The 16163-nt window shown below is 53.0% G+C and overlaps 1 protein-coding gene across 1 annotated transcript; it reads right to left on the bottom strand.

Moving 5' to 3' along the window:
- Positions 1-269: 269 nt before the first annotated feature.
- Positions 270-9802, bottom strand: rnf4 (ring finger protein 4). Its single transcript, XM_084450752.1, has 7 exons — positions 9441-9802; positions 9106-9226; positions 6564-6646; positions 6405-6417; positions 4437-4557; positions 4120-4171; positions 270-441 (listed from the first exon to the last, which is right to left on the bottom strand). The coding sequence occupies exons 1-7, from the start codon at positions 9450-9452 to the stop codon at positions 292-294; spliced, it is 552 nt and encodes a 183-aa protein (XP_084306878.1). The 5' UTR covers positions 9453-9802; the 3' UTR covers positions 270-291.
- Between the last annotated feature and the right edge of the window lie 6361 nt (positions 9803-16163).

Genomic DNA, 16163 nt, shown 5'->3' on the forward strand with positions numbered 1-16163 from the left:
TTACATAAGGATCATGTTTCAAATCCTTTTCTTCATCCATGTTGGACTGAGCTTGTCTGGTGCAGTGAAACCAATGGAATAGCCCCTAAAACCCAGTTCAACAGCCTCAACTAATGTTTTACTATGGGAAAGGAATCTTAATTAGAATGTTGATGTATTTTTTTTATCTCATTTTGATTTCAAATAACAATCAAATACCATTTGACCCAGCTGTTGCAGCCTATAAGACAACATCAGATGTAGATAGGGTGGTATTGATAGATCAGATGTAGATAGGGTGGTATTGATAGATCAGATGTAGATAGGGTGGTATTGCTTGTGGGTCAGTTTGTTCCGACAGGTGGGGCAGGTGTGAGATCTGGTCAGGGAATCACGTAGGCATTGGCTGCAGAAGAGGTGACCACACTTGGTAGAGACCACCAGCCTCCCGCTCTCCATGATCTGAGGACAAGAAGGACAGATTAGACCAAATGTCTTAACTCTCCATGATCTGAGGACAAGGAGGACTTTACGGATCCAACAGGCAGTAGTAGCAGTAGCATTAATCGCTTGGGCTGTCACGGCTGTTGGCTTGCATGCTGTTGCATCACAGTTGGATGGAATTGGGGGGAGTCAGGACAGGGAAGTCTGGGGGAGTCAGGACAGGGAAGTCTGGGGGAGTCAGGACAGGGAAGTCTGGGGGAGTCAGGACAGGGAAGTCTGGGGGAGTCAGGACAGGGAAGCTCAGGGGAGTCAGGACAGGGAAGTCTGGGGGAGTCAGGACAGCCGTCTTTAAACTCAAACTCTCAGGCAGCACAAGAAAAGACGCCTGTTCTTCTCAACATGAATCATCCAGCCCACCTCCATCTACTTCAGATGCCCCCATGTTTTTATGCAGTGTTTCTCATAGCCTACATTAGGGTGGGGTGATTTAAACGAGTCTCCTCAACTGCACATTTCAAAGTGTGTGTGAATAGGTTCATGCGTTGGGCAGCAGTCAACAAGGAAATGTTTTGGCTTCCCTGAAGGATTATTGTTAGAGCTCAATCTGACAATGGGATTTTTTTTTTTCAGTGGATATCTTAATTAATTTCAGATCGTTAAATCAAGAAGATGAATCTAGCAGAGCAGTTTAGTGTTGTGATATTCTGTTAAGAAGATGCAGATGATTGCTGGTGCACAGCAGGCTGGGCTGGACGGAGGGGAGGGGAGAGGGATCCTTCCTCCCTCCTCTAGATCAGCTCCTCTTCAGGCTCCTTTTACTGCACAACTAACAGCTCCGGTAAGAGCCTGGGTCTAAACCCATGACTGGTCTGTCCTGTATGAATCACCAGGCAGGTGAGTGGTCTGTCCTGTATGAATCACAAGGCAGGTGAGGGGTCTGTCCTGTATGAATCACCAGGCAGGTGAGTGGTCTGTCCTGTATGAATCACAAGGCAGGTGAGGGGTCTGTCCTGTATGAATCACCAGGCAGGTGAGGGGTCTGTCCTGTATGAATCACAAGGCAGGTGAGTGGTCTGTCCTGTATAAATCACAAGGCAGGTGAGTGGTCTGTCCTGTATAAATCACAAGGCAGGTGAGTGGTCTGTCCTGTATAAATCACAAGGCAGGTGAGTGGCCTGTCCTGTATGAATCACAAGGCAGGTGAGTGGTCTGTCCTGTATAAATCACAAGGCAGGTGAGTGGTCTGTCCTGTATGAATCACCAGGCAGGTGAGGGGTCTGTCCTGTATGAATCACCAGGCAGGTGAGTGGTCTGTCCTGTATGAATCACAAGGCAGGTGAGGGGTCTGTCCTGTATGAATCACCAGGCAGGTGAGGGGTCTGTCCTGTATGAATCACAAGGCAGGTGAGTGGTCTGTCCTGTATAAATCACAAGGCAGGTGAGGGGTCTGTCCTGTATAAATCACAAGGCAGGTGAGTGGTCTGTCCTGTATAAATCACAAGGCAGGTGAGGGGTCTGTCCTGTATAAATCACAAGGCAGGTGAGTGGCCTGTCCTGTATGAATCACCAGGCAGGTGAGTGGTCTGTCCTGTATAAATCACAAGGCAGGTGAGTGGTCTGTCCTGTATAAATCACAAGGCAGGTGAGGGGTCTGTCCTGTATAAATCACCAGGCAGGTGAGTGGTCTGTCCTGTATGAATCACAAGGCAGGTGAGTGGTCTGTCCTGTATGAATCACAAGGCAGGTGAGTGGTCTGTCCTGTATGAATCACAAGGCAGGTGAGTGGTCTTAGCCCACCAGCGCATCTTGACAATGGACCAATAAAACTACTGCTCGACTTGAAGAATCTGAGTCGATTTAAGGGTCTCCGACTGATGACTTAAGGGTCTCCGACTGATGACTTAAGGGTCTCCGACTGATGACTTAAGGGTCTCCGACTGATGACTTAAGGGTCTCCGACTGATGACTTAAGGGTCTCCGACTGATGACTTAAGGGTCTCCGACTGATGACTTAAGGGTCTCTGACTGATGACTTAAGGTCTCCGACTGATGACTTAAGGGTCTCTGACTGATGACTTAAGGTCTCCGACTGATGACTTAAGAGTCTCTGACTGATGACTTAAGGTCTCCGACTGATGACTTAAAGGAAAATGCTCGTTTTTGACAACCTGGACCTTATTTACGACATATTATAAGAAGTTTGACTCACCGAGATCACTTTTGTGTTGTTCGGAGGCCTGTAGAAGAAATTTTAAATCCAGCGCGAGCCAGTATATCCATGTAATCGCGTCGGACGGGGCACTGAGAATGCAGTTTCTCAAAATCCATTTTCGGCCGCTAAACGGTTGTTTTCATCAATCAGATTGGAAGAATCTACAGTTGAGATTCCTCAACGCTAGGCATTGTAGTGGTTTTCAAATACGAGGTCTTTAGCCTCTGTAATATGATCTTTACACGCCTCTCCCCCACTTGCTCCAGCACGCATGCGCACAGGCCAGCGCGCAGACTGGCTATTCTCCCTCACATTCTCTGCGCTACGATCGTTGTTGGTGCCGAGAATATTGTCGTCGTCATTCGTCAGCAACAATCCGATCGTAGCGCAGAGAATGTGAGGGAGAATAGCCAGTCTGCGCGCTGGCCTGTGCGCATGCGTGCTGGAGCAAGTGGGGGAGAGGCGTGTAAAGATCATATTACAGAGGCTAAAGACCTCGTATTTGAAAACCACTACAATGCCTAGCGTTGAGGAATCTCAACTGTAGATTCTTCCAATCTGATTGATGAAAACAACCGTTTAGCGGCCGAAAATGGATTTTGAGAAACTGCATTCTCAGTGCCCCGTCCGACGCGATTACATGGATATACTGGCTCGCGCTGGATTTAAAATTTCTTCTACAGGCCTCCGAACAACACAAAAGTGATCTCGGTGAGTCAAACTTCTTATAATATGTCGTAAATAAGGTCCAGGTTGTCAAAAACGAGCATTTTCCTTTAAGGGTCTCTGACTGATGACTTAAGGGTCTCTGACTGATGACTTAAGGGTCTCTGACTGATGACTTAAGGTCTCCGACTGATGACTTAAGGGTCTCTGACTGATGACTTAAGAGTCTCTGACTGATGACTTAAGGTCTCCGACTGATGACTTAAGGGTCTCCGACTGATGACTTAAGAGTCTCTGACTGATGACTTAAGGTCTCCGACTGATGACTTAAGGTCTCTGACTGATGACTTAAGGGTCTCTGACTGATGACTTAAGGTCTCCGACTGATGACTTAAGGTCTCTGACTGATGACTTAAGGTCTCCGACTGATGACTTAATGGTCTCCGACTGATGACTTAAGGTCTCTGACTGATGACTTAAGGGTCTCTGACTGATGACTTAAGGTCTCCGACTGATGACTTAAGGTCTCTGACTGATGACTTAAGGTCTCCGACTGATGACTTAAGGGTCTCTGACTGATGACTTAAGGTCTCTGACTGATGACTTAAGGTCTCTGACTGATGACTCAACTCGTCGCCTCTCAGCCGGAAGCCCTGCTTGTTTCACCTTATTGGAAAGGAAATCACAGCAGAGTAGGAGCCAGGGATAGATATAGATCTCTCTCTCTCTCTCTCTCTCTCTCTCTCTCTCTCACCTCTCTCTCTCACCTCTCTCTCACACCTCTCTCTCAGACCTCTCTCTCTCTCTCTCTCTCTCACCTCTGCGTAGGCGTCCATGCACACGGGGCAGCTGATGGTCCCGGGAGTCGACCTGTGGAGGAACACTCAGTCAGGGCCGCGTTCGCTAACAAACACTCCAGCAGTCAGGTTGGTCAGAAGGGTACCTGGCTCTGAATCAGGTGGGTCAGAAGGGTACCTGGCTCTGAATCAGGTGGGTCAGAAGGGTACCTGGCTCTGAATCAGGTGGGTCAGAAGGGTACCTGGCTCTGAATCAGGTGGGTCAGAAGGGTACCTGGCTCTGAATCAGGTGGGTCAGAAGGGTACCTGGCTCTGAATCAGGTGGGTCAGAAGGGTACCTGGCTCTGCTGCTGGCCTGCAGGGAGGAGAGCAGGGCGGCGTTGAGGGCCGTGCTGCCGTCCTCCTCGTCACTGCTGAGCACGTAGCTCTCGCTGTCCGCCCCACGCCGGGCCTGGGGAGCTGGGAGAGGGAGGGAGGGGGGGAGGGAGGGAGGGGGAGGGAGGGGGGGGGGAGAGGGAGGGGGGGGGGAGAGGGAGGGAGGGAGGGAGAGTGAGTGAGAGGGAGGGAGGGAGGGAGGGAGGGAGGGAGGGAGGGAGGGAGGGAGGGAGGGGGAGGGGGAGTGAGAGGGAGGGAGGGAGGGGGAGTGAGAGGGAGGGAGGGAGGGAGGGAGGGAGGGAGGGAGGGAGGGGGAGTGAGAGGGAGGGAGGGAGGGAGAGGGAGGGAGGGAGGGAGGGGGAGTGAGAGGGAGGGGGAGTGAGAGGGAGGGAGGGAGGGGGAGTGAGAGGGAGTGAGAGGGAGGGAGGGAGGGAGGGAGGGAGGGAGGGGGAGTGAGAGGGAGGGAGGGAGGGAGGGAGGGAGGGAGGGAGGGAGGGAGGGGGAGTGAGAGGGAGGGAGGGAGGGAGGGAGGGAGGGGGAGTGAGAGGGAGGGAGGGAGGGAGGGAGGGAGGGAGGGAGGGAGGGAGGGAGGGAGGGGGAGTGAGAGAGGGAGGGAGGGAGGGAGGGGGAGTGAGAGGGAGGGAGGGAGGGAGGGGGAGTGAGAGGGAGGGAGGGAGGGAGGGAGGGAGGGAGGGAGGGAGGGGGAGTGAGAGGGAGGGAGGGAGGGAGGGAGGGAGGGGGAGTGAGAGGGAGGGAGGGAGGGAGGGAGGGAGGGGGAGTGAGAGGGCGGGAGGGAGGGGGAGTGAGAGGGAGGGAGGGGGAGTGAGAGGGAGGGAGGGAGGGGGAGGGAGGGGGAGTGAGAGGGAGGGAGGGGGAGTGAGAGGGAGGGAGGGAGGGAGGGGGAGTGAGAGGGAGGGAGGGAGGGAGGGAGGGAGGGAGGGGGAGTGAGAGGGAGGGAGGGAGGGAGGGAGGGAGGGAGGGAGGGAGGGAGGGAGGGGGAGTGAGAGAGGGAGGGAGGGAGGGGGAGTGAGAGGGAGGGAGGGAGGGAGGGAGGGGGAGTGAGAGGGAGGGAGGGAGGGAGGGAGGGAGGGGGAGTGAGAGGGAGGGAGGGAGGGAGGGAGGGGGAGTGAGAGGGAGGGAGGGAGGGAGGGAGGGAGGGGGAGTGAGAGGGAGGGAGGGAGGGAGGGGGAGTGAGAGGGAGGGAGGGAGGGAGAGAGGGAGGGAGGGAGGGAGGGAGGGAGGGAGGGGGAGTGAGAGGGCGGGAGGGAGGGGGAGTGAGAGGGCGGGAGGGAGGGGGAGTGAGAGGGAGGGAGGGGGAGTGAGAGGGAGGGAGGGAGGGGGAGGGAGGGGGAGTGAGAGGGAGGGAGGGGGAGTGAGAGGGAGGGAGGGAGGGGGAGTGAGAGGGAGGGAGGGAGGGAGGGAGGGAGGGGGAGTGAGAGGGAGGGAGGGAGGGAGGGAGGGAGGGAGGGAGGGGGAGTGAGAGGGAGGGAGGGGGAGGGAGGGGGAGGGAGGGGGAGTGAGAGGGAGGGAGAGTGAGAGGGAGGGAGGGAGGGAGGGAGGGAGGGGGAGTGAGAGGGAGGGAGGGAGGGAGGGAGGGAGGGGGAGTGAGAGGGAGGGAGGGAGGGAGGGAGGGAGGGGGAGTGAGAGGGAGGGAGGGAGGGAGGGAGGGAGGGGGAGTGAGAGGGAGGGAGGGAGGGAGGGGGAGTGAGAGGGAGGGAGGGAGGGGGAGTGAGAGGGAGGGAGGGAGGGAGAGTGAGAGGGAGGGAGGGAGGGAGGGAGGGAGGGGGAGCGAGAGGGAGGGAGGGTCCGACAGGCAAACAGAGGATTATGTTGTTCCAGAGATGTCTCTCACATGATTCTAGAGGGGTTGAACACGGCTGCTTAACACACATGACATTGGCTGCAGGGCGATCAAGGAAAAGCTGACTAACCTTCATCCACCAGCTGAGGATCCCATTCAGCAGACACACAGAGGCAGAGGACACATGGGACACGGTGAGTTTTACAATGACAGACTTCTCATGCCATCGATTTCAACGCGTCATTCTCAAGATGATATGGATCAATCCTGGCGCCAGAGCCAGACTCACCACCACGGAGTCGTTATGGGTCAGGTCCACCACAGTAGCCGTCTCTGAGCCCTCACAGGTCAGGTCCACCACATCCTCCTCATCTACACACACACACCACCCCACACACACCACACACCACACACCACACACCACACACCACACACCACACACCACACACCACACACACCACACACCACACACACACAACCTGGTTAACTAACTAGCACTCACTCACTCAGATACCGTCTGTCCTCCCTTTCTTGTGACCCTGACGGAGAGAAGATCAGATGACCCCTGACCTCCTCCTCCTCCTCCTCCTCCTCCTCCAGCAGGTTGTAAAGAGCTAACGAGGGCGTCGGAGCTTTGATATCAGCAAGTACAGCAGATGATTCAGGCTTGGATAAGCAGACTAAAGCCCTCTTCACACGGGACTAGTATTACAGCACATGACCTCATGTGATTGGAAGTGACCCGGTCTGTGTTTCATGCGCTGCATTCATATGGGATAAGCAAGCAAAGTCTGGGTTCATTTTTACTGGAATTTACTGTAATTATCCCCTGGATAGCAATGAAGCTGATCGTTTAGATATGACAAATCATTATTTAACGACAACTTGCAGCAAAACTGTACTACTATACAATGTTAGATAATTCTACTATTGTTTGTTTTGTTAGGTTTCACCCCCGTGAGATCCCTGTCCCAGGCTCTGCAGTGGGAATGTGATACATGGCCTCAGATGTGTACCTGTGCTGTTCATGTTGTTTAGCTGTGTACCTGTGCTGTTCATGTTGTTTAGATGTGTACCTGTGCTATTCATGTTTAGATGTGTACCTGTGCTGTTCATGTTGTTTAGATGTGTACCTGTGCTGTTCATGTTGTTTAGCTGTGTACCTGTGCTGTTCATGTTGTTTAGCATGTTGAATGAACCTGCTGCTCCCGCTAGTCCCCAGGTCAGGTCAGGCTAGTCCCCAGGTCAGGCTAGTCCCCAGGTCATGCTAGTCCCCAGGTCAGGTCATGCTAGTCCCCAGGTCAGGTCAGGCTAGTCCCCAGGTCAGGCTAGTCCCCAGGTCAGGTCAGGCTAGTCCCCAGGTCAGGCTAGTCCCCAGGTCATGCTAGTCCCCAGGTCAGGTCAGGCTAGTCCCCAGGTCAGGCTAGTCCCCAGGTCAGGCTAGTCCCCAGGTCAGGTCAGGCTAGTCCCCAGGTCAGGTCAGGCTAGTCCCCAGGTCAGGCTAGTCCCCAGGTCAGGCTAGTCCCCAGGTCATGCTAGTCCCCAGGTCAGGCTAGTCCCCAGGTCAGGTCAGGCTAGTCCCCAGGTCATGCTAGTCCCCAGGTCAGGCTAGTCCCCAGGTCAGGTCAGGCTAGTCCCCAGGTCAGGCTAGTCCCCAGGTCAGGTCAGGCTAGTCCCCAGGTCAGGCTAGTCCCCAGGTCAGGTCATGCTAGTCCCCAGGTCAGGCTAGTCCCCAGGTCAGGCTAGTCCCCAGGTCAGGTCAGGCTAGTCCTCAGGTCAGGCTAGTCCCCAGGTCATGCTAGTCCCCAGGTCATGCTAGTCCCCAGGTCAGGCTAGTCCCCAGGTCAGGTCAGGCTAGTCCCCAGGTCAGGCTAGTCCCCAGGTCAGGCTAGTCCCCAGGTCAGGCTAGTCCCCAGGTCAGGCTAGTCCCCAGGTCAGGTCAGGCTAGTCCTCAGGTCAGGCTAGTCCCCAGGTCATGCTAGTCCCCAGGTCAGGCTAGTCCCCAGGTCAGGTCATGCTAGTCCCCAGGTCAGGCTAGTCCCCAGGTCAGGCTAGTCCCCAGGTCAGGCTAGTCCCCAGGTCAGGCTAGTCCCCAGGTCAGGTCAGGCTAGTCCCCAGGTCAGGCTAGTCCCCAGGTCAGGCTAGTCCCCAGGTCAGGCTAGTCCCCAGGTCAGGTCAGGCTAGTCCCCAGGTCAGGCTAGTCCCCAGGTCAGGTCAGGCTAGTCCCCAGGTCAGGCTAGTCCCCAGGTCAGGCTAGTCCCCAGGTCAGGCTAGTCCCCAGGTCAGGTCAGGCTAGTCCCCAGGTCAGGTCAGGCTAGTCCCCAGGTCAGGTCAGGCTAGTCCCCAGGTCAGGTCAGGCTAGTCCCCAGGTCAGGTCAGGCTAGTCCCCAGGTCAGGCTAGTCCCCAGGTCAGGTCATGCTAGTCCCCAGGTCAGGTCATGCTAGTCCCCAGGTCAGGTCATGCTAGTCCCCAGGTCAGGCTAGTCCCCAGGTCAGGCTAGTCCCCAGGTCAGGTCAGGCTAGTCACCAGGTCAGGTCAGGCTAGTCCCCAGGTCAGGCTAGTCCCCAGGTCAGGCTAGTCCCCAGGTCAGGCTAGTCCCCAGGTCAGGCTAGTCCCCAGGTCATGCTAGTCCCCAGGTCAGGCTAGTCCCCAGGTCAGGTCAGGCTAGTCCCCAGGTCAGGCTAGTCCCCAGGTCATGCTAGTCCCCAGGTCAGGTCAGGCTAGTCCCCAGGTCAGGCTAGTCCCCAGGTCAGGCTAGTCCCCAGGTCAGGCTAGTCCTGAGTGAGGAGTGCTGGAGACAGAACCTGATCAATAGTGCTGCTGATCTCACCGTTAGCTCTGCTGCTCTCCACCACGTCCACGGTCTCTCTGGCGGCCGGAGGCTCTGTTCTGGACACCTTGACCCGCCGGCGGGAGCTGGATGGAGCTGCGTTCCTTCTTTTCCTTTGATTCTGCATAGAACCAGAACCAAACCCACCACTTAAACAGCAACGGTGGCGCGGTTCCCCCTGACTGGACTCCATACTGACAAGGATTTAAGAGCTATAGCTAGCTTTCTTATTTTGAAAACTCTCCCCAGGAATCATAGCCCACTGACTGTGATGAAATGAAAGTGATGATGGAGAGATTGTCATGTGTGTATAGTGTGTACAGACAAGGACTTACTGTACTGCTCATGTCGCAGAGTTAAATCAAGAATTGCCAAGTGTCATGTAGGCTACCTAGGAATGAAGCACAAGATGAGAGATCAACACCGGCTCTTTAGAACTCGCCTTTCCTCTGCAGTCAACCTACTGTAGCCTGACACCCTCCTGTCCTGGATAGTCACCCTAGCCTCCTCACACCCTCCTGTCCTGGATAGTCACCCTAGCCTCCTGACACCCTCCTGTCCTGGATAGTCACCCTAGCCTCCTGACACCCTCCTGTCCTGGTTAGTCACCCTAGCCTCCTCACACCCTCCTGTCCTGGATAGTCAACCTAGCCTCCTGACACCCTCCTGTCCTGGATAGTCAACCTAGCCTCCTGACACCCTCCTGATCTCGCATTCGCTTCCTCTCCGCAGATCAGTCTGGACAAGCTCCCATCAATCCGTTTGTGTCAGATCAGGAAACGATCTACAGAACCCAATCAGCATTCTGTGCGGAGGTACTAGCAGCTACGCTGAGACGTGGTTTAGCTGTGACGACAGTGAGAAGCACTGATAGACGGTGATAGACAGATGGTTCCTCCAATCATCTGCCTGTATTTTTTTTTTTAAGTTGGATCTGCCGGATCCAGTATTGGAGTAGGCAGGCTCTAGACAGGATTGATGTGAGATTATCAAATACCTATGCTTTGCATTTTAAATATTAAGATGGGCTCTAGACAGGATCTGAATCTGATCTTATCTGAATCTTAAAGCTGCAATCATTGACGGATGACGGTGTCGGCGGCCTTCCACCTTAACAACAAGGAAGCCAAACGCGAGCTCAGAATACACATCGCCAAACTAACCTATCTCTGCGTGACATTGGACAGGTCGCTCACGTTCCGCCGACACCTCGAGTCACTGGTCCAATCAGGCTGGGGCACCGGCGCAAAAACGTTGCGCATGGCAGCCCTAGCCCTGGTCTACTCCACCAGTGAAAACTGTGCACCGGTGTGGTGTCACAACACTCACACCCGCCTCATCGACCCGCCTATTAACAAAGCCATGCGACAGGATGCCTGCGTCCCACTCCTGTGGACAACCTTCCCATCCTTGCAGGCATCCAGCCCATTGGCCTCCGCCGCACAGGAACCACAGCACATCTGGCCTGCCGGGCCGCGCAGCCTGACCACCTGCTCCACGACAGGCTCACTGCAACAGCGGAGCCTCCCCGGCGTCTCAAGTCCAGACACCCTTTTGTGCCGCACGGGATCTCCTGCAGCAATGCAGAGACCTTAACATCAGCGAGGCAGGATGGGCGGACCACATCTGGCGTGCGGAGTGGGAGGTGAACACTCAGTCAGTCATTTTCGCTGATTGGTTGTAGGTCTGTCCAACTGCGTCCAGAGGCAATCGGAAGGCAACTGAGTTTTCTAGAGTAGACCATTCTAGAGATGGGATTTATGGCTCTTTGACGGCCTTTCAAAAGACTGGCTCATTTTTATATTTATTTATTTTAAAGAAGCCAGCCTTGGGGTGACCCATTTTATCTGGGAATGATAGTAATATTTGGATCAGAATCATTCAAACTTAGACCTCCAATATATATTCTATTGGTGGGATATTCTGAAATAATTATAATTTAATTTGGTAATGGCTTGTGTGGACATTTGTGGTAAACATTCCACAGGGTGGCGCCACATACCTCTGCTTTGACAGCAAGATCATTTTTTTGGATTAACCCTTTGTATAAAATGTGTTTGTGTGTAAATAAACCTGACTTATGTTATTCACGCACAGTGAAGTAGTAGGGTGAATGAAAAAAAAACCGGCTCCCACAACTGCGAATCGGTTCCCATTGTTCGTTTTAAAGAGCCGTTCAATGCGAATTGGGTCTGGCGAAGCCATGCAGGCTAGAGGAAGCCAGGCTAGAGGAAACCAGGCTAGAGGAAACCAGGCTAGAGGAAACCAGGCTAGAGGAAACCAGGCTAGAGGAAACCAGGCTAGAGGAAGCCAGGCTAGAGGAAGCCAGGCTAGAGGAAACCAGGCTAGAGGAAGCCAGGCTAGAGGAAACCAGGCTAGAGGAAACCAGGCTAGAGGAAACCAGGCTAGAGGAAACCAGGCTAGAGGAAACCAGGCTAGAGGAAACCAGGCTAGAGGAAACCAGGCTAGAGGAAGCCAGGCTAGAGGAAACCAGGCTAAAGGAAACCAGGCTGGAGGAAACCAGGCTAGAGGAAGCCAGGCTAGAGGAAACCAGGCTAGAGGAAACCAGGCTAGAGGAAACCAGGCTAGAGGAAACCAGGCTAGAGGAAACCAGGCTAGAGGAAACCAGGCTAGAGGAAACCAGGCTAGAGGAAACCAGGCTAGAGGAAACCAGGCTAGAGGAAGCCAGGCTAGAGGAAACCAGGCTAGAGGAAACCAGGCTAGAGGAAACCAGGCTAGAGGAAACCAGGCTAGAGGAAACCAGGCTAGAGGAAACCAGGCTAGAGGAAACCAGGCTAGGGGAAACCAGGCTAGGGGAAACCAAGCTAGAGGAAACCAGGCTAGAGGAAACCAGGCTAGAGGAAACCAGGCTAGAGGAAACCAGGCTGGAGGAAACCAGGCTGGAGGAAACCAGGCTAGAGGAAGCCAGGCTAGAGGAAACCAGGCTAGAGGAAACCAGGCTAGAGGAAACCAGGCTGGAGGAAACCAGGCTAGAGGAAACCAGGCTAGAGGAAACCAGGCTAGAGGAAGCCAGGCTAGAGGAAACCAGGCTAGAGGAAACCAGGCTAGAGGAAACCAGGCTAGAGGAAACCAGGCTAGAGGAAACCAGGCTAGAGGAAACCAGGCTAGAGGAAACCAGGCTAGAGGAAACCAGGCTAGGGGAAACCAGGCTAGAGGAAACCAGGCTAGAGGAAGCCAGGCTAGAGGAAACCAGGCTAGAGGAAACCAGGCTAGAGGAAGCCAGGCTAGAGGAAGCCAGGCTAGAGGAAACCAGGCTAGAGGAAACCAGGCTGGAGGAAACCAGGCTAGAGGAAGCCAGGCTAGAGGAAACCAGGCTAGAGGAAACCAGGCTAGAGGAAACCAGGCTAGAGGAAACCAGGCTAGGAACCGTGAAATCATAGTTAAGTTACCAAACGCGTCCCCTTGCTTGCTCTCCCGTTAGAGAGAAACACGATAGCAGTCTGAGTAACGCTAAGCTAACGTTGCTGTGATGGTGTCACTACTGCGATGTTAAGTGTGCTAACCTAGCTGGCTTGAGCCTGTATTAGTGTGCTCACCTAGCTGGCTTGAGCCTATATTAGTGTGCTAACCTAGCTGGCTTTAGCCTGTATTAGTGTGCTCACCTAGCTGGCTTGAGCCTATATTAGTGTGCTAACCTAGCTGGCTTTAGACTATATTAGTGTGCTCACCTAGCTGGCTTGAGCCTATATTAGTGTGCTCACCTAGCTGGCTTGAGCCTATATTAGTGTGCTCACCTAGCTGGCTTGAGCCTATATTAGTGTGCTAACCTAGCTGGCTTGAGCCTATATTAGTGTGCTAACCTAGCTGGCTTGAGCCTATATTAGTGTGCTAACCTAGCTGGCTTGAGCCTGTATTAGTGTGCTAACCTAGCTGGCTTGAGCCTATATTAGTGTGCTAACCTAGCTGGCTTGAGCCTGTATTAGTGTGCTAACCTAGCTGGCTTGAGCCTGTATTAGTGTGCTAACCTAGCTGGCTTGAGCCTGTATTAGTGTGCTAACCTAGCTGGCTTGAGCCTGTATTAGTGTGCTAACCTAGCTGGCTTGAGCCTATATTAGTGTGCTAACCTAGCTGGCTTGAGCCTGTATTAGTGTGCTAACCTAGCTGGCTTGAGCCTATATTAGTGTGCTAACCTAGCTGGCTTGAGCCTGTATTAGTGTGCTAACCTAGCTGGCTTGAGCCTGTATTAGTGTGCTAACCTAGCTGGCTTGAGCCTGTATTAGTGTGCTAACCTAGCTGGCTTGAGCCTGTATTAGTGTGCTAACCTAGCTGGCTTGAGCCTGTATTAGTGTGCTAACCTAGCTGGCTTGAGCCTGTATTAGTGTGCTAACCTAGCTGGCTTGAGCCTGTATTAGTGTGCTAACCTAGCTGGCTTGAGCCTGTATTAGTGTGCTAACCTAGCTGTCTTGAGCCTGTATTTGAGCTAGAATAGTTAGTACTCAGTCATAACCATGACAACCACACGTTAGCTGGGGAAATGCAGTTGCCCTGATTATACAGCCTGCCATTCATTGAGCCATGCTAGCCAACTATCATTCATGAGCCATGCTAGCCAACTAGCATCTAGCTGACGTGCTAGGCTAGCTAGCTCACTAACCCTGGCTCCTAGTGACCTAGCCACTGATGGTGAGCCTCTACCACCCATAAGGGTTAGCCCTAGCCCTAACCACCCATAAGGGTTAGCCCCAACCCTAACCACCCATAAGGGTTAGCCCTAGCCCTAACCACCCATAAGGGTTAGCCCTAGCCCTAACCACCCATAAGGGACAACGTTCACAACCACAGCGAGCTGCCTAGCGAGCTCATAGCTAGCTCGTAGTGAGCCTAGCCTGGCTAGCTGGTTGCTCGTAGTGAGCCTAGCCTGGCTAGCTGGTTGCTCGTAGTGAGCCTAGCCTGGCTAGCTGGTTGCTCGTAGTGAGCCTAGCCTGGCTAGCTGGTTGCTCGTAGTTAGCCTAGCCTGGCTAGCTAGTTGCTCGTAGTGAGCCTAGCCTGGCTAGCTAGTTGCTCGTAGTTAGCCTAGCCTGGCTAGCTGGTTGCTCGTAGTTAGCCTAGCCTGGCTAGCTGGTTGTAGTTGACTAGTTCTAACGGAGCTAGCGAGCTATTAGTTAGCAGCTGTTTCCTGTTAGCCATGTTCACATGATCCCTCACATTCACATGATAACACGCTACCCGCTAACCCACTAGCTAGAGAGCTGCTGAGAAACATGTCTAACGCTAGCTAGCTACAGCCTGGGTATATACTAGAGGTTTGATAGAGACCCAGGTATATACTATAGGTACTAGGTATATACTACAGGTTTAGGTATAAACTATAGGTTTGATAGAGACAGGTATATACTATAGGTTTAAACTATAGGTTTGATAGACCCACCTTTCAAATCCCTTGAATCTAAAACCTCAATGGTTCTTCTTCGGGTTCCTTTTCTGCGGCTCTGTCTTCTTCTCTGAATCACTGCAATTCCGGCAGATTAGAAGCTTCACCGCGTATTACTGCCCCCAGTGGTTCAAACTAGATGGCAGCCACATCAACGTGTAGTAGACTGACCCTGTACCACGCAAAAAGGCAATATCTATTCTTAATTGACTGGTGGTTCTCGTTGCGACTTATTTACATCTTCGAAGAAAAGCTAGAAAGACCTCAAAGAACTCAGCTAGCTCAATGAATAACCTGGCGGTGAGATTCAGAATGAAACAGCGACCTGTTGCCAGGTTGGGGTTTGAACTCTGGATTAATCAAAACACTGCTTATCCCTTCTAAGACCTTCAGGACTGCCTGGCCTGCCAATCAAAACCATATTAGGGTTCAGTACATGGTTTATAACCAGATATTAGGGTACAGTACATGGTTTATAACCAGATATTAGGGTACAGTACATGGTTTATAACCAGATATTAGGGTACAGTACATGGTTTATAACCATTTGACTATGGCCGATTGACAAGTGCTCTCAAACTACACAAAGTCCCACAATAATGGATCTTACTGTGTTACATGACTACATGCATACTCACTGCAGGCCTAATTAGGGTTAGGGTTAACCCCAGGACCAGGCCTAACATAGGACCAGGCCTAACCCCAGGACCAGGCCTAACCCCAGGACCAGGCCTAACCCCAGGACCAGGCCTAACCACAGGACCAGGCCTAACCCCAGGACCAGGCGTGGGGTTAAAGGGTCACCATGGATCGGTGGACGCGCGTAGGACAGCTGAACAAAAGTCACCGGAAATATCCACATGACTACAAATTTAGCCAAGATGGCGCGGTTCAATCATTATACCTCCATGGGTTCAATAGGGTTCAATAGGGTTCAATCATTATACCTCCATGGGTTCAATAGGGTTCAATAGGGTTCAATCATTATACCTCCATGGGTTCAATAGGGTTCAATAGGGTTCAATCATTATACCTCCATGGGTTCAATAGGGTTCAATAGGGTTCAATCATTATACCTCCATGGGTTCAATAGGGTTCAATAGGGTTCAATCATTATACCTCCATGGGTTCAATAGGGTTCAATAGGGTTCAATAGGGTTCAATAGGGTTCAATAGGGTTCAATAGGGCTTCACTGGGTCTGGTCCATCCTGGGGGCCTGGTCCATCCTGGGGGCCTGGTCCATCCTGGGGGCCTGGTCCATCCTGGGGGCCTGGTCCATCCTGGGGGCCTGGGGGCCTGGTCCATCCTGGGGGCCTGGGGGCCTGGTCCATCCTGCCGGAAACGAGTTTGTTTTGGAACTTCATAGAGCCCATGTATTAATAGATACATTAATAGATGTATTAATAGAACTAGATAGATAGATAGATAGATAGATAGATAGATAGATAGATAGATAGATAGATAGATAGATAGATAGATAGATAGATCCACATGAACCACGTGACCGCGTGCGGGTCTGTCGTCGCTAGGTAACGGACCAATCGTTAACCCTTATCTCGACGCATGCGCAGTTGGCCATTCTCTGTGTTGACTGACGGCATGATCCTCTACCACCATGCTCGACCATCTTCATCCCTAGAAACACGACTAGAGAGCAGGGGGACA

Source organism: Borostomias antarcticus (assembly GCF_949987555.1).
Source record: "Borostomias antarcticus genome assembly, chromosome: 16".
NCBI lineage: Eukaryota > Metazoa > Chordata > Actinopteri > Stomiiformes > Stomiidae > Borostomias > Borostomias antarcticus.

Bases quoted from the DNA above. Each gene is read 5' to 3' on its own strand.
- rnf4 (XM_084450752.1), bottom strand. The intron at 6,647-9,105 runs GTGAGATCAGCA...GTGTGTGTGTAG, and splicing joins GGAGAGCAGCAGAGCTAACG to ATGAGGAGGATGTGGTGGAC. The intron at 442-4,119 runs GTGAGAGAGAGA...TCTTGTCCTCAG, and splicing joins GCATGGACGCCTACGCAGAG to ATCATGGAGAGCGGGAGGCT.